Source organism: Schistocerca cancellata, chromosome 7 (genome assembly GCF_023864275.1).
Source record: "Schistocerca cancellata isolate TAMUIC-IGC-003103 chromosome 7, iqSchCanc2.1, whole genome shotgun sequence".
NCBI classification, from domain to species: domain Eukaryota; kingdom Metazoa; phylum Arthropoda; class Insecta; order Orthoptera; family Acrididae; genus Schistocerca; species Schistocerca cancellata.
In genome coordinates, this window is record NC_064632.1 from 552,793,942 (window position 1) to 552,812,950 (window position 19,009).

Sequence of the window (19,009 nt, forward strand, 5' to 3'; positions counted from 1 at the left end):
GTATAGTTACCGTTCCATTGTATGAAATACCTGTATGAGCTTTAATCCAAGATAAAATAAATATGTATATTTGTATTATGAGAGCATTCCGTTACTTCATGATCTACATTATGTCGATAAAAAGTTTACTGCTGTGTTTACCCTAGTTCCTGCCCTCCATGGCACTAAGAATGCTTTTGCTAGCACAAATTTTAAAAAATCGGCCGCCTTAGTGTTGCACGCCTTGTAAATATCATTGAAATTCGCATGTCCCACCAACGCTGGGGCAACGCCGGCTTCCTTTCAGGCTTGAGCCGTAACTATACGTCAGTCGTCAGGGTCTATGGATTAATAGGAAATGCCTGTATGGTCGCTCCCATCAGCCACCGCGCCAAAGTGTCAACTTTGCGCGTAAGCTTGTTTATACGTTCAACGCTAGTCATCTGTCGTGCAGACGAAGTAACAGCACGTGGTACAGTTTATCCGCCACAAACAAAACAGTCGTCGTGCATAATATGTGTTGTTATACAGTGATGTGTTACATGTTGAATCTATATTCGTGAGAGTTTTGTTTTAAGTCGTAAAAATATTCATTGTAAGAAACAATGAATTTGCTGTCGGAAGAAGGATACCGTTTAGACGGCCGCAAGCCGAATGAACTAAGAGTTATTAAATGCAAGCTAGGTGTTTTCAGTCAGCCTGATGGTAGTGCATATTTGGAACAGGGCAACACAAAAGTGCTGGCAGCGGTCTATGGTCCACATGAGGTAAATAAGAATATATATGACATGTTTCCTGACTCGTTCTTGCACTCAGTAAATAATTGTCAGTTGCACACGAAATTTTCCATGCTCACAATGTTTGCTGTAAATTGAAGTTGTCACTTGAAAACTATTGTTAAATTTATATCTTACTTTACTTACACTCGGGTTTCAAAATATAAATCAAACCAAGATCTACAAATATTTGCTATCGTCGATGAGGGCATCAATGACAACTTGTCTATGTATCCAGTTGTCATTTAAATTGTAGGCTATTATTGTGTTATAGGAGTATACAAGAAACATGGTACTCGTATGTGATATGTCGTATTTGTGATCTACAGTTAACGAGTCTTAATTTCACAAAGCCTCGTTTTATTTGTTTTCTAACAAGCAATAACCTGCAAACCCCAGAAGTGAGCAGTAATGGTCATATGCTAAATCAGACACAGTGTGTAATTCCACGAATCTGTTTGTTATTATGGAACAAACATGGGGTTAAACTACCCATTGTGCTGTGTGGTGGTTTATTTTTTTATTTAATTGTGCGCTCATCCAGGTATCGTCTCACAATGATATACGATTTGTCATCACAGTAAAATGAAAATAAACAGTTCAAATATACATGCAAGGGTAGGACTGTGGCCTTGCTGAAGGAAGTGTTATTACATCTGCCTAAAATTATTTAGGAAAACCTGTGCCATGATGGTTGGACAAAGCAAACACTATTGTCGTGAGTGCAAAGTCAGTGTCATAACAAAGGCACAGTCACAACCCCGATTGTACAATGTTCATTTGATCGTACGCAACTTGCAAAATATAACTGATACTATAAAAATAGTTGTGCACTGTTCTTTTTCGTGTGTGTACACCACCACTTAATGTGCTGTGGACACCTGAGGTTGACTCCAGGACCCTGTGTTGACTCTCTCTATTTTTACAAAAATATCTTCTAAGGCAAATGTTTATTTGGAAGAAACGAGCAGTTGGAATATTGTGTAAAGCAGATATTGACACAGCTTACAGATGTGTTTATAACAGGGAATTGTGTACTTATTCCCAGTTATTGGTGATTTTTCCCAGTAAAAATAATTTTCAACTGAACTGTGGTTGCAAAACCGCAGTAGAAGATACAAAAATAATTTTCATGTAAATTTTGCCTTTTGGTTGAGGGTTCAGAGTGTAGTTATGTATCAGAACCAGTAGTTTATTTGTCCTTGGTCTATTTTATATTGATGTGGGCTCTGTCATGTTAATAAAAGATAAAAATAAGCCATACAGAGTCCTATGAATATATGCACACGAGGACACAGACACAAAGGCATCTAAAAGAAAATTACTAACTTACCATTAGCCACTCTTTCTACTAACTACACGAATGGCTAGACTCAAGGATTGAAAAGTTCTGTTATTTGCATGGTAAGTAGCAGTGTTTGTTGTAAAGTTACACGGCAAGTAGTAATATACTGTAAGAAAGATGCTGTGCTTATTGATGTAGGTGACTATTGAAAAAACACCAGTTTTGGTAAGTAAATATTAAGCTGTCCTTAGTGATAAGCAGTAGCTATTAAATGTAATGGAGAAAGCAACAGCTATTTTTTGAAATAGCAACTTAGTATTCAACTTACTTGGTTAAATGTAAAGCACAAATAACAGTTACTAGTATCATCAACTTTTTCTGTTGTGCAGTATTGACCTCAAGTTTCCATGACTTGCTGTTCGTTTTCTTGATGTGTGCTTGGCTTGTTTTATATCTCTGAAGGTTCTCCCTGATAAATCTGGGGAACATATGAATAAGTTTTAAAAATTGGGTAATGTAGTGTACAGCATGTTCTTTTAGTCCTTTTTTATAATAGTGTTTTTTATGTTTGTGGCTTATTGTGAATTTTCCTGTTACACCTAAAGACTGTTTGATATTCCCCTAATTCTGAATCCAGACCTGCAGTTCACCATAAGAAGAATTTGCATACTACAGGGAGTAAGAGCAAACCTCCATAGTTGTTGATTCTTGTTTCCCAACCATAACATTTTTCTCTGGCTGTTCACAAAACTGTTCTAGTTTTTGGAGTTGTTCTTGTCATTCTGGTGCATGTGTGTTAATTAAGCTGGGCTATGAGAGGTGACCATATTTCTGAAGGGGAGGAAAATTGTAGTAGTGACAAGAATGCCTTGTGGACTGCCCCATTCAATTTTCTTCATGCTTATAGAACTTGAAGTCGGTTCCTGGAAATCAGCTTTGTATGGCAGTATGGTGCAGTTCACCGAAAAAAGTGCATTTCACAGAAAAAAGAAAAAGAGGTTTCTACTAGGGAGATTCAAACCAGCAAAGGAGAAATGTTCTCTCTCTCTCTCTCTCTCTCTCTCTCTCTCTCTCTCTCTCTCTGTGTGTGTGTGTGTGTGTGTGTGTGTGTGTGTGTGTGTGTGTGTGTGTGTGTGTGTGTGTCCTAGGAAAAAAAGAAGAAAAACAGTACTTAGAAATCTTCGGATCATCAAAAGTGTTTTTTTTTTCCCCCTCACTATTGCATTGTACTGTTTTCAAAAACATATGTCTGGGTACTGATTTTCAAATTCTATAAGCATGGGAAAAAAAATCTGTGGGTGCTACTCTGTAAGAGCCCCTTGTGAGTGTAGCATTGATTTATTATGAAGACGCTACCTAGATGTGACATAGTTCTTATGATTTCATTCCTGTTTGTCAGTTGTATAAAACTGCTAATTTTTTTGTCTGTGAATTGGATTTCTTATAATTGCAGTATTTCAGTTTTTGAATTAACTTAACACATCTGTTAGCTGTTTGATCATATCTATTACTGTTTGTTTTCATAATGTCAGTATATCAACTAGTTACAATTAAGTTAAACATAGATATTCCATGTGGTGTTCATAGACCCTCTGGAGGATAATTTGTGAATGTCATACTCCTGAAAGTGATCAGACATTCATATTTAATGTGCCAAGAACTGTAATGTTTGTTGAAGACATGCGTTTTGGTCTGGGCTTTGTATTTGAATAACATGTAGATTCTAATTAGTAGCACCCATCATCTAAATGGATCAGCTCCTGTGCTTGATATCCAACATGATGGCATCAGTTAGTGGTTTGTAATGTACCCTTGTGGCTGTAATTCAGTGATAATGGAGGGGCTATACTGCTACTGTCCAATCTGTAGATTCGGCCTCTCTGGCCCTGGAAATTGGAGAAGATTTGCGATAATGTGAATCAGAATTTCATTGGAATGGCAGTTTAAAAAGACAAAAAATTTCAGTGCATAATGTTACAACCCTATATTGTTCCCAGCTTTGACAACAAAGTTTGAATGGCAAAAACACCACAAATGAGGAGGGGAGCAAGGAAATTGTGCTCTTAAACTGACAGGTGAAATTGAATGCAGGTTTGTTGAAGTTGCAGCTACTGAAAATAAGCTGGGTGTTGGGATTCATCAAAAGAAGTTTGCACAGTCATATACTGTACTTCTGCACTAGCCTTTGTGTGAACAGACTGAAAGAATTTTTAATGTTGTCAGCAAAGTGGAGAAATGAACTAAGTAGTTGTTTCGTTACACTAATAAAAAATGTTAATATATTTTTTTATTCAAAAGAAGCTTGTCATGAATTTGCTGGAACAATAAAAAGTAATATATATTTCTCCAAGTTTGTCAAACATCTTAACAAATATAATTTATGAAATTAAATGAACTTTAGCTTTAATTTAAATAGTTTAAAGTGTAATTTTTTTACAGTTTTGAATTAACAGTTTTAATTAAATTCGAATAACTACTCTGATAACACAGCTCTGCATTTTAAAATCTTTTAAACAATGTTTTTGGTTTTGAATAGCATTTCGTCATAATTCAGCATGCGGAACATGAATATGCTTTCAGTTCTCGCATCACATCACATTTTCTTAGAAATGAGGAAAATGTTTTCATGCTTTGATGTACATTTTAATTATACATGTGTTGCTGATCACATTATTTCTTACAAATTGGTTGGAACTCGCAATAATTTACAAGGAACAGAGGGAAAATAAACCAATAACAGATGGATTCATGTTTCAATTGCTCAAGGAAGAAATTATTTTCATTGAACTATTTTACCATAACCTTCTGTAGGGCTGATGTGTGTCTTTTCATAGATCAGCAATAATTGACCATCATATTAACTGCTCCAACCTCCATATTTTCTTTTTCCAATGTCCTTCAATTCATGGTGAAAGTGTTCACTATGTTCTTTGTTGTAGACTCTGAGACAGAAATGGTGTATGTGTGAATGTAGAAAATGCAGTTTAAAAGTCATGTTGAACTTTCAAGTTTTCTAGCAGTCCTTGAACTATTTCTTTGTACTGTGGACACATGTAGTAACCATGATGATTTTCAGTAACATTAGGGCAACTTGCCCACACTTGTTTCTCAACTTGGGTCATAGTATTATCAAATTGTGGATTATACCTAACATTCTTCTCTGGGGTCTAATAAACACTCCAGCTGCAAGTATTTCATAACTTACAGCTATAAATGTCGTGCAGATATGTTTAAAGGCATTACCATTCTTAGCCATTGCAGACACAAATGTGCGATGGAGGGAGTAATATTTTGGAACGTTCCATAAGCTCATGTTTGACATTTATGGAGCCAGCAGACAGAGGTCTTTGGAGTGGCCATTCTCTCCATTGCCAGTGCTCCCTCCTTGCATGACACTTCCATTCACATAATAAACGAGGGTGTTTGGTGTAGCCCATTTGTAAGCCCAGTAACAGGCCTATCATCAACCACACGGAAGCCACTGATGGTCTTTATAATTAATGCACTGCAGCAAACATGTGACACTTTAATACATTTTATCTGTGAATGGACTGGACATAAAAATACACCCAAGGAGATCTGTTGTGGAGTAACACACAGTAAGGAGTGAATAAAAAGTCTTCCCTGAGAGGCCTGGTAGTTCACACCAAGCCGCTCTATCAGTCCTTATGTATCGCTGCACTAAACTGTGGTCTCATGTTCAGAGAAGAAAGATGCAATGTCCTGTTTCCCCTTTCTGTACCATGTAAAAGTAGTTACAGATACAAGTAAATTTTTGGATTGAGTCGTGAACGTAAAACTCTGCACTTATTTCTGATAAGTTGAGTTCATGAATCACGTCATTAAGTTATCGCTGTGTAAATACTCTGGTGAAGTGGCACTAACACTGTGCTCAAAGTCATCACTATCTGAATGTGATACAGCATCTTTATCACTGTCCAATTGAGTGCTCGTTGATTGATGTGGTACTGGCAGTTAGGGTATGGTTAGAGTAGGGTCATGAGGCATAGATCTCATATACACTCCTGGAAATGGAAAAAAGAACACATTGACACCGGTGTGTCAGACCCACCATACTTGCTCCGGGCACTGCGAGAGGGCTGTACAAGCAATGATCATACGCACGGCACAGCGGACACACCAGGAACCGCGGTGTTGGCCGTCGAATGGCGCTAGCTGCGCAGCATTTGTGCACCGCCGCCGTCAGTGTCAGCCAGTTTGCCGTGGCATACGGAGCTCCATCGCAGTCTTTAACACTGGTAGCATGCCGCGACAGCGTGGACGTGAACCGTATGTGCAGTTGACGGACTTTGAGCGAGAGCGTATAGTGGGCATGCGGGAGGTCGGGTGGACGTACCGCCGAATTGCTCAACACGTGGGGCGTGAGGTCTCCACAGTACATCGATGTTGTCGCCAGTGGTCGGCGGAAGGTGCACGTGCCCGTCGACCTGGGACCGGACCGCAGCGACACACGGATGCACGCCAAGACCGTAGGATCCTACGCAGTGCCGTAGGGGACCGCACCGCCACTTCCCAGCAAATTAGGGACACTGTTGCTCCTGGGGTATCGGCGAGGACCATTCGCAACCGTCTCCATGAAGCTGGGCTAAGGTGCCGCACACCGTTAGGCCGTCTTCCGCTCACGCCCCAACATCGTGCAGCCCGCCTCCAGTGGTGTCGCGACAGGCGTGAATGGAGGGACGAATGGAGACGTGTCGTCTTCAGCGATGAGAGTCGCTTCTGCCTTGGTGCCAATGATGGTCGTATGCGTGTTTGGCGCCGTGCAGGTGAGTGCCACAATCAGGACTGCATACGACCGAGGCACACAGGACCAACACCCGGCATCATGGTGTGGGGAGCGATCTCCTACACTGGCCGTACACCACTGGTGATCATTGAGGGGACACCGAATAGTGCACGGTACATCCAAACCGTCATCGAACCCATCGTTCTACCATTCCTAGACCGGCAAGGGAACTTGATGTTCCAACAGGACAATGCACGTCCGCATGTATCCCGTGCCACCCAACGTGCTCTAGAAGGTGTAAGTCAACTACCCTGGCCAGCAAGATCTCCGGACCTGTCCCCCATTGAGCATGTTTGGGACTGGATGAAGCGTCGTCTCACGCGGTCTGCACGTCCAGCACGAACGCTGGTCCAACTGAGGCGCCAGGTGGAAATGGCATGGCAAGCCGTTCCACAGGACTACATCCAGCATCTCTACGATCGTCTCCATGGGAGAATAGCAGCCTGCATTGCTGCGAAAGGTGGATATACACTGTACTAGTGCCGACATTGTGCATGCTCTGTTGCCTGTGGTTCTGTCAGTGTGATCATGTGATGTATCTGACCCCAGGAATGTGTCAATAAAGTTTCCCCTTCCTGGGACAATGAATTCACGGTGTTCTTATTTCAATTTCCAGGAGTGTAGATTGGGATACACTATTCTCTCCTTGTTCCTTGAGCTACAACCTCTTTACAAAAACAACAGTCATTACTGTGATTCAAGGGTTTCCTTCACACCTTGAGTATGGCGAAGTGCATGCTTCTCTTCTTGCCATTCTAAATTTGCGACACGCTAAATGCAAAGTGAATTTTTCTATCCTGGTCATTAAGCTTGATGCCAAAAGAAGCATGGTATGTGTCTTTCGTGAAGGCTGTGGTATTTCTGCATTGATAAAGCACAATAAATGTCCCATAAATATAGCAAAACACATCAGCCCTATTTAAACAACTATGCGAACCCATGCTGTTTGCACAGCTGGGATCACAACAACTCACTGATGGAACTCACTCCTTCTTCATCTGCTGCAGCTGCTGCTATATATAGAAACAAAGCACTGTTGTTCTGTGATATCCTGAAACAACAACAAATATGTCGAGTTGCTGTGAAACAAAATATTTTACAGTGAATTTATGAAACAAATTCAAATATGTTGAGAGGCTGTGCAACAAAGCAATGGAAAATTCAGGATGGAATAATGTCACAATTATGAAAAGGATAGATTGCTACTCAGCATATAGTGGAGAGCAGCAGACAGGGACAACAAAAAGACTGCTAAACACGTGAGCTTCCTGCCAAAGGGCCTTCTTCTATAGTAGGAAGGGAAAAACACACACACACACACACACACACACACACACACACACACAGTGTGTGTACGTACCTTAGAAGAAGGCCTGTTGGGTGACAGCTCACTTGTTTAGCAGTTTTTTGTTATGCCTGTCTACTACTTAGCACATCCACTATATGGTGAGTAGCAGTCTATATCCCTCTCATGATGATGTCATTATTCCTTCCTGGATTTTCCATTGTTTAATATTGCCTGTAATGGTTTTTAAGCACTCATTGTCACTAACAGTTCACTTGTAGGTACAATGGGTCTGTGAAAAACTGCAGCTGTATGGATGAACAAGATGATGATAACTACTGTTGAGTCCATTGCACTTGTACTGGTTACACTCGGAGGGCTGTTACTTATGCAACTCATGTTGCTCCTATCTTCCGCTTTTTCAATTGCCAAATTTCTGAGCATAATTGCCCTATAATGGTCTGTAAATTCACGGCTTGCTGTGTGTCCATCATGACTGATTACCCAATTGCTCCAGTTATTAAAAATTTGCCATCACCACCATTCACATGCACATACAGCAAAGCCAATATCTACAGAAGCACTGTTTTTAATGCTGGGTGCTGCTCTGCTGCATCACCAAAGAAAAGTACTCTTACAGAAGAATGTTGCCTGCATCAGTCTTGTGATCATTCTACGCTAATGCCACATTCAGATACTGAACAAACTTTCGCGAATAATAGTGATCACTGCTGTGCTCCATGGAAGATTGTAGGTTATCTTATCTCCTCAGGAATATTGACGGGAAGGAACACTAAGGACCCAATATCTGAAAATATTTTTACAAAGATATTTCATTTAGGATGAGTAGTTGTGTGGTGTGGGGTTATGATTGGCAAGCAGGTGAACAAAACTAACAGCCATAATTCAGTTTTTAAGTGTGCATGGCTGTATTTTTATCGCTGTACACACACACACACACACACACACACCTGTGGACAGTGGCATTGCGGCACACCTACTTTAACTTGTTGTGGACATCCTGGCGATGAAGACAGCACATCAGGCAACTGACAGACAGACAACTTGGATTTTGCACAGACAGCTTTTATTTCCTGCTATCGGCCTTCCTTAATCAGCAGATCCAGGAAGGTGTGTACCAGGCACTGCAAGGTAATCACGTGAACACCCTGCTTTCAGGGGCACACTGATGTCAATTTTAGAGTCTTTGCCCCTCCCCCAATTGGATAAATTTCTGCAGAGTCCATGGAAGTGAACCCACTTTCTCATTGCACCATAAAAGTCATAAATTTGAAGCATCTCGTAAAGAAGGTTCAATACCATAGACAGCTCACAAAAGAATCTAGTTAGGTGAAATCTTATCATTCAGATATTTTAACGCAAGGTAAGAGAAATGGCGGTTGGCATATTCAGTGGGAGGCCCTTCTGGAATCCAAATTGTGAATGTCTTGGAATCTTATGTTTGCTTATATGCATACCCATTCTTAAATATATTTGTCTTTCCCAAAACTTTTGAGAAGAAAATTGATAGTGAAATGAGTCAGTTGTTATTAACATCTGTTTTAGTAACTTTCTGAAGCAGGAAGCATTTATCTGTCTGCCTGGAAACATATCTCGAGGAATTCTTCCTCCATCTCCCCCCCCCCCCCCCCCCCTTGCGACCCCCAGCCAGTATTAGATATAGTGATTTGGTATGGTATCATTCCATTCTGTGCACGTCTTACTACACCTCTGCTACCTTTGGGTTGGTATTTGAGAAATTTTGGAGGATCATGGTCTTGCCAAGATGTTCTATAGTTCTGTACTCTGTTGAGAATTGGTTTTACTTTGAGATGCTTAAGGATCTCATCACATTTTTTTCTATCCCAAATGTAGCCAGCCGTTTGTTTCATGAACTGTATCGCGGCACTCCTTAGTCTTTGTTTGTCCTCTCTATGGAGTGTCCAAGCTTTGTTGCCTTACAAGAGGATAGGTTTGGGCAGGGTGTTATATAGTTGTTCTGGTGTACCACTGAACAAGAGATGGTTTCAGTATGCTGTTTATTAGTCCTGTTACTTACATTAAGTTTGTGATTTTGTGTTGCGTATTACTGTCTTGAATTTAGCTGAAGTTGGACTTTAGATATTTGAATGTTGATACTTTCTCAGTGAAAGTGTTATCTATTGAAATTTTACTTCTCTTGTGGTCTTTCGCTATGAAGGCCACAACTTTGGTTTTGATGAGGGAGATCTCCTTGTTGTACATTTTTGCTCTTTTTTTTTTCATCCTCAGATTTTGCAAAAATTATATGCTCATCTGCAGACAGTCATGTGTCTAGGTTAGTTTACCTGTCTATCTTGATTCTGCACTGGGATTTTGTCTTCATCCACTGATGATTTTATTTGTTTACGTTGGAGAGAGACAGTGAGAGGCAGCATTCTTGTCCTACTCCTTGGCCAGGTGTTTCCAGACCAACAGCTGTTGCACAGCACTGACTGTAATCACATTTTGTCTCTGTATGTTCTGAATTGCTTTTATGGTGTTTTGTGGAGTGTTAGTTTCTGCCAGGATTTTCCAAAGTTTTCTTCTGTCAACTGTGTGAAAAGCTTTCTTAAAATCAGTAAATGCCTGATGTGCTTAAAGATCAAATTATGTCCATCTTTCAATCAGCATCTTGAATGTGAAGTAGCAGTCTGTGCATGACCTGCAATTTCTAGTCTCAAGAAGAGCCTTATGAAAGTGGTGCATTCGATATATGACAGCATAGTAGCTGTGTCTGAACATCACACTTTTAATAATTTGCTTGAAATGTTATGAACGCTATGAGAATTTTTGTTTTTAAAAGAGTTAGTTATTTTCCTGTATTCCCTAGAAGTTGGTGTCACCTTGAATTGGTTGAATGCTTTTGGTAGTGACTGTCACATATAGTGCAATGTTTTTTATTTTGGGCTGTTTGTAGAAAGTGTCTCAGTTACATTTAGAAATTAAATAGGCTTGTTATGTGCTTGGCATTGTGGACCATTTGCTCATTATCTTCAACTACTAAGTCATCTTGTTCCCTCCCCCAAGGGGGCTCACCACACTTTGGCTGGTTCATGCTTGGCTACCATGGGACCCCAGCACATGCAGCATCTTTTCTTTCTGTGCTGATTGTCTATCATCTTGCTGTTCTTTTTTCCCCTCCCTTAAGGAACATGTCTGGTGTGTTTTTGGGAATGTTTCACATTGTCTGTCACTGACATAAGAACAGTCTCAAGACAGTTTTTTGTTCCATTTTCCTTTCTATGTTTCCCTTCTCCTATCCGTCCTCCACTTTGACATTTGCGGTTCCTCTTTTTCTTCTTCCTCCCTGTGTGCCCCAGAAGGCCAGCCCATGCATCTGATGCAGGTGACAGGGTAGCACGTAATTTCCAGTGAGGGGTTATTTCCTGAGCTACTACCTTCCCAAATTGCTGATCGATCCCTCTGTCAGCTGCTCAGAAGGTGTGACCTGAAGTTTGAACAGTCATTTAAGGCGGGTGTGCCCCCTTGTGAAGGGGGCTCCTAGTTGGAAGGAGTGCACCATCAAAAACGCTGGCAATCATGGGGATTTTCTTGCGATGAGCCAATCTTCACAATCAACGTCTACGAAACACAAATGGAATGAGGCTAACAATTCAAAGACCCTTTCAGCTGCACCATGGTTCCTTGTGGTTTAACGTACTGAAGACGGTCAGTGCTTCGCAACAGTAAATCCATTTATTATTCAGATAGGTGTGGATGCAATTGCTGGCTCTGTGAAATCCTGCTCTCATTTACGGAATGACACTTTGCTTTTGGAGACTACTACTGATTCTCAAGCATAACTGCTGCTTGCCGCCTTGCTTCACCACAGCTAACCTATTTGTGTCGAGGCCCATAGAACTCTGAACTCTTCCTGTGGTGTTATTTACACTAAGCTGCTTGATGGTCTGACTGAGGCCAAAATCCAATCATACCTCTCTGATGAGGATTTCATTGCCGTCCATTGGGTGATAAAAAGGTAGATTCCTCCTTAGTGCCCACATGCACTCCTTTTCTCACCTTTTATGAGTGGTGCTTTCTTCCAAGATCAAAACTGGCTATGAAATTATCACAGTCTGACCATACATTCCAAACCCGATGAGCTGCTACCAGTGTCATCATTTCAACCACACTACAACGTCTTGTCGGCACCCAGCCAAATGTGTAACTTGTGGTGGGGATGCATACAAGGGCGATTGTCCGCCTCCTTCTCCCCGCTGTATTAACTGCAGTGGTGGCCATGTCGCCTGCTCCCAATATTGTCCTTTGTATCTAGATGAGTGGGCTGTCCAGGACATGTGGGTAAAGGAAAAAGTGCCCTAACCGGTCGGTCACAAGTTACTGGCTAGTCGCAAATCTGGCACTTACAGTTCTGTTCTTGCTACATCTTGCTCCATGAAGGACATGGTCACGCAGATGTGCGACCTCAAATTTGGCTCTGAGGTTGTGAAATTGCTCAGTGTCAAGATAACATCGCCATACCCTTGTCCAGGTGTGCAACAAGCCATCAAACTCTCACCTCAGGGGGCAAAGTCACCGGCTACACAACTGGCAGACCGGAAAGGACAGAAGGAGTACTCCTGTGAAGACGTCCTATGCCCTCCTGCCAACCAACACCTGAGCCTTCCTCTGCTAACTAGAAAGGCTTGAGGAAGTCCAGCAAAGTCAGACGGTCTTCTTCTTCGCTGACTCGAAGGTCCTCTTCGATGGTATCGCCATGCGATACCTTTGCCAGGCTGGCCTCCGTGTCACTGATCTGCACCACCAACCGTTTTTCTGCGTTGGCCTTCACAGACAACAGCAAAAGAAAGCCGATACTTCTATGGACCTCATGGAGCAGAATAATCTTGCCTCTGTGCCCTGTAGCAGTGAGTCTTTGCAGGCTAGCATTCAGCAGCTGCCGAGGTGACACCCCTTCATTTTTTCCTCATCGTCACACTTCTCCAGTGGAGTGTTTGCTGCCTTTGATGCCACAAGAAGAGTTTACTGCTACTTTTAGAATTGCAGTGTCCCTTTGTACTCTGCTTTCAGGAAACAAAATTGTGTCCTCGTGACCGCTGTGAACTTTCACATTTCTTCCCGGTCCATTTTGACCTTCCCCCTGAGGTCGGCATTCCATCTCGTGGGGGAGTCGCGCTGCTCATACGAGATGACGTTCATAGTCAACCCATCTTCGTGATCTTCGTGACAACCGGTCTTCAAGGTGTTGCAGTTTGCCTTTTCCTTCTGCACCCGACCTTTTCCCTTTGTACCATTTATAACTCTCTGTCATTTGATGTCACCAGGGCAGACTTCCTCCAGCTTATTGGGCAGCTACCTCGCCCATTTCTGCTACTCAGTGATTTTAATGCGCATCATCCCCTTTGGGGTTCTCCCAGAACCTGCCAGAGGTGCCCTCTTGGCTGACCTTCTTAATCAACCTCACCTCTTCTGCCTTAACACAGGAGCACTCACAGCCCTTTCAGACTCCTGACACACCTATTGCCATTTGGACCTATTCTTCTGCAGTACCCAGCGTGCCCATTGTCTCAAGTGGTCCGTTCTTTCTGACACCTACTCGAGCGACCATTTCCCATATGCTATTGGTTTGCTGACTGCTATCCCACCTGTGTGCACACCCAAATGACTAAGGCTGACTGGCAGCATTACTCCTCCCTGGCGCCCTTCGAAGAACAATATTTCCCAAGTTGTGATGACCAGGTGGAATATCCTACATTATCCTTATCGTCGCAGAGTGTTCCATTCCTCGCACTTTCTCTTTACCACACCATGTTCCAGTCCCTTGGTGGACTGAGGCATGCCACAGTGCTATTCGTCCACAGAGACATTCTATCCCCGTTTTTAAATGTCATCCTACAATGGAAATCTTCATTCATTATAAACAGATGTATGCACACTGTCATCGCATTCTTCGAGATAGCAAAAAAGCTAGCTGGATTTCATTCGCTAGTTCTTTTAACAGTTCCACCCATTCCTCTGTTGTGTGAGGCAGCCTCCGGCGGCTCTCTGGGACCAAGATCCATTCCCCATTTTCCAGTATTTACACTAGCAGACAATGTCATTGTGGACCCTATTGCTGTCTCCAACACCTTGAGCTGCCATTTTGCAGACATTTTGAGCTCTTCCCACTATCACACTGCCTTCCTCCATTGGAAATTAGCAGAAGAGGCTCAGGCAATACCCTTCTTTTCTCAGAATTTTGAGTGCTACAATGCCACCTTTGCTATGAGGGGCTAGATAGTGTTCTCAGTTCATCCAATTCTCTGCCCCAGAGCCAGACGCTGTCCACATTCAGATGTTGCAGCACCTTTCTCTTGCGGGCAAGCTCTTTCTGCTTAATACGTACAACCGCATCTGGGCACAGGGAACGTTTCCCAGACTCTGGCGTGAAGCCTGCTAAGGACACACACCTCCTTTCTAGCTACTGACCCAACTCTCTCACCAGCTGTGTTTGCAAGGCGATGGAACATATAATTCATGCCCGGCTAGTATGGTGACCAGAGTTTCCCAATTTACTAACCACTGCATTGGAGCGCACCGTTCTGCAGCTGACCATCTCGTCACTTTGCCCACACATGTCAGGAATGTTTTTCTGCAGAAATCCCAGACTGTGGCAGCGTTTTTCTATTTGGAGAAGGCCTATGACACTTGCTGGAGAACTGTTAGCCTCCGTACCATCTACACGAGGTGCTTCCATGGCCACGTGCCCCATTTCCTTCAGGAATTTTTAAAACACTGAGTTTTCAAGGTACGTGTGGGTTCCATCTTGTCGGACACATTTATCCAGGAAAACAGTACACCTCAGGGTTTAGTCCTGAGTCCCTGTGTTCTGCCAGGCATCTCTGGCTCCCTTTTTGTTGATGATTTTGCATCTATTGCCACAGACCTGTCTCATTGAGTGGCGTCTTCAGCAATGTCTCGATCGTCTTTACTCATGGAGCATTGACAATGGCTTTCGTTTTTCCACTGACAGAACCATTTGTATGAATTTCTGGTTTAGCAATTGGTTTCTCTCATCATCTTTTCATCTTGGGCCTGTTGCTTTTCCATTCATTGAAACTACGAAATTCCTTGGGCTCATGCTAAGTAGGAAACACTCTTGGTCCTCTCATGTCTCATACCTGCCAGCCCACTGTACGCGGTCCCTCAGTGTCCTATGTGTCCTTCTCGGTACTTCCTGGGGTGCAGATCGAACCACCCTTCTCCATTTGTACTAGTCTCTTGTCTGTTCGAAACTAGTTTATGGGTGCTTTCTTTATGTTTCTGCACGTCCGTCCCTCTTACACCATCGCCCCATACTATCCATCATTGTTGCATCTGTTTGGCCACTGGCACCTTTTACACCAGTCCTGTTGAGTCTTTATGCCGAAGCTGCTGAACTACTGCTGTCCTACCGCTATGACTCTTTCCTAAGCAGGTATGCATGCTGTATGTCTGCCATGCGTGGCAATCCATCCTAAGCCGCCTCCTGCAATGACTCCTTTGATTGCCAGTGTGGGGCGCACCCCTCTTCACTGTTACTTCCTGGAGTCTGCTTTTGGCACTTGCTCCATCGGCTTAACTTCACACTACCTGGACCTTTCATAGTGGGTGTGAACCCTTCACTGCCTTGGCTTCATGTGGCGGCCCTTGTTTGCCTTGGCCTTCATTCGCTTTCTAAGGTCACTACTCCAGCCTTGTTCTATCGCCTTCAGTTTCACAACCTTCGTATGGACCTTCTCAGGGATCTCCACAATAGTATCTTTGTGTATATTGATGGCTCTAGGACTGATCGTGGTGTCAGGTGTGCCTTTGTCATTGGCACCAATGTTTTTCGGTATCAGCATCCGGCACACTGCTCAGTATTTACAGCCGAGCTCTTCGCCCTGTATCAGGCCACGGAGTACATCTGGCAACACAGGATTTTCAATTGCATCCACTGCTCAGACACACTCAGTGCTCTTCAAAGGCTCTATGTTCCCCCTGCGGGTCCGGGGATTAGAATAGGCCCGAGGTATTCCTGCCTGTCGTAAGAGGCGACTAAAAGGAGTCCATCCCCCTCACGGGGGTAGTTAGCACCTGCGTCCGGAGACGGACGGTTCCACGACCTATAATCGTGGTCTTTTTGGTTTTTCACTTCTCGTTTCTTCCTTCCTTTTGTTGGTTCCTTTCTTTGCTCTTCTCCACCTCACTGTCTTCCTTACTCTTTCCCTTGACTTCTCCTTGCCTCCTCATTGCCTTCTTCTCCTTGCCTTCACATTGCCTTCTTCTCCTTGCCTTCACATTGCCTTCTTCTCATTGCCTTTTTCTCCTTGCCTTCTCATTGCCTTTTTCTCCTTGCCTTCTCATTGCCTTCTTCTCCTTGCTTCCTCATTGCCTTCTTCTCCTTGCCTTCTCTGGTCTCCGCCTGGGCGTTTGAGACAGTCTGTCCTCTTTCTCCCTCTCTCTCTTCTTTTTCCTCTTCTTCCTTCCTCCCTGTGCGTGTCTGAAGGCCGACCCACGCGTTTGCACGCGTAGCCGGTGACGGGGTAACGCGTAAGTCCCCGCCCTGGGTAGACATGTAAGGCACGCGCGTACCCCCTGGTAAAGGCCAGGCCCGGGGAGGGGTGATTGCCTGAGCTGATACCTTCTGACCATGCCGATTGGTCCCTCCGTCTGTTTCTCGGGAGGTGTGACCTGAGGTGTAAACATTCACCTAAGGCGGGAGTGCCCTCTGAGAGGGTCCCCACAAGGAAGGAGCGCGCCATCGGAGACGCTGGCAATCATGGGGGATTCCTCCGCAATGGATTCTACTCCATCGCTTTCGACTTCGACCCAAAAACGGAAACGTGACCAGCCAACAGTGACAAAAGTACTACCGCCTGTCCCACAGTTCCTCGTAGTTTCTCGATCTGAGGATGGAAAGGATTTTTCCTCTGTCAACCCTTTCGTTATTCAGAAGGGTGTAGATGCCATAGCTGGATCTGTCAAATCTTGTACCAGGTTGCGTAACGGTACCTTATTACTAGAAACTGAGAATGCCTTTCAGGCACAAAAACTGCTTCGGGCCACACTCTTGTACACGTTCCCTGTCCGGGTGGAGGCCCACCGAACTTTGAATTCGTCTCGTGGTGTAGTCTATAGTAGCTCCCTCGACGGATTGACTGACGAGGAGATTCAATCTTTCCTCGCTGAGCAGGGCGTGACGGCTGTCCATAGGGTCATGAAAAAGGTCAACAATAACCTTGTACCGACCCGGACACTTTTCTTGACCTTCGATAGTGTTAAGCTGCCATCGTGCATCAAGGCGGGCTACGAGGTTATTTCTGTTCGCCCCTATGTCCCGACACCTACGCGCTGCTACCAGTGTCAGCGTTTCAATCACACTCGACAGTCTTGTTCCAATGCGGCTAAATGTGTCACTTGTGGCAGGGATGCCCATGAGGGTGACTGTCCACCTCCGTCTCCTCGTTGTGTGAACTGTCAGGGTGACCATGCCACATCCTCCCGCGACTGTCCTGTCTATAAGGAAGAACGCTGTATCCAAGAAATTCGGGTCAAAGAGAAAGTGTCCACCTCGGCTGCTCGCAAGCTATTGGCTAGTAGGAAGCCCACGCTGCTCCCAGCGGGGAAATACAGCACTGTCCTCGCCTCTCCTCGGACTACCCGGGAGGTAGCAACCCAGACATGCGATCTGACCTTCAGCACCACGGTCGTCCGTTCGGCCAGTGCTAAGATCGCGCGGTCGACGTCTCCTCTTCCTCCCATCACCCCACAGACACCAGCCACTTCCTCAGCTTCTGCTAAGTCGAAGACCCCGAAGTCAGATGCACGGGCCTTCAAGAAGGAACCATCCCGTGCAGACTTCCTCCGTCCCTCGACCTCCCAGCCTTCGACCGGTACTTCCACCAAACGTCCTTCTAAAAAGGCGCATAGGAAGCACAGTTCTCCTTCTCCGCCACGGCGCCTTTCTTCTCCTGCGCCACCCAGCGGTTGCCGCCCCAGGCCGTCATCCATTTCGCCTGGCCGCACCGCTGGTAGCCGAACATCTGGCCGTTCATCGGCGGAGGAAGCTCCCCCTCCCGGCCATCCTCCCGAGATGGCCGATGACCCTATAGACCCCATGGACGATGACTGTCCGCCTACTGATAGCGGCGGCGGTGCTCGCTCGAAGCCAGGCCCTAAGCGGCCTTCGAGGTGACCCCTTCTCTCATCTTCCTTTTCTTACGATGGCACTTATTAACTGGAATATTCGCAGCATTCGCTCCAACCGAGAGGACTTGAAGTTGCTGCTCCGCTTGCATCGTCCGCTCGTCGTAGCCCTCCAGGAAACGAAGCTACGCCCATGCGATCAAATTGCCTTGGCACACTACACCTCTGTGCGTTTTGACCTACCCCCTGTGGTAGGTATTCCAGCTCATGGAGGGGTTATGTTGCTGGTCCGGGATGATATTTACTACGATCCCATCACGTTGCACACCGGCCTGCAGGCAGTTGCCATCCGCATTACTCTCCCCACCTTTACGTTTTCCTTTTGTACCGTTTACACTCCATCGTCATCTGTCGTTACCAGGGCAGACATAATGCAACTTATTGCTCAGCTACCTGCACCATTTTTGTTAACTGGAGACTTCAATGCCCACCATCCCCTTTGGGGCTCTCCAGCATCCTGCCTGAGGGGCTCCTTGTTAGCAGACCTTTTCAACCAGCTCAATCTTGTCTGCCTCAATACTGGCGCCCCTACTTTTCTTTCGGACACATCTCATACCTATTCCCATTTAGGCCTCTCTATCTGTACTCCCCAACTTGCACGCCGGTTTGAGTGGTATGCACTTGCTGATACATATTCGAGCAACCACTTCCCGTGTGTTATCCATCTCCTGCAGCATACTCCCTCT

At 44.4% G+C, this 19,009-nt stretch overlaps 1 protein-coding gene across 1 annotated transcript in view; it reads left to right on the plus strand.

Annotated features, from left to right (window-relative positions):
* Window positions 1-354: 354 nt before the first annotated feature.
* Window positions 355-19,009, plus strand: part of LOC126091935 (exosome complex component RRP41) — a 42,068-nt gene continuing 23,413 nt past the window's right edge. The window contains exon 1 of the mRNA XM_049907257.1: window positions 355-746. Within this exon, the coding sequence (XP_049763214.1) occupies window positions 585-746 (162 nt within the window). The 5' untranslated portion in view covers window positions 355-584. The remainder of the gene's footprint in view (window positions 747-19,009) is intronic.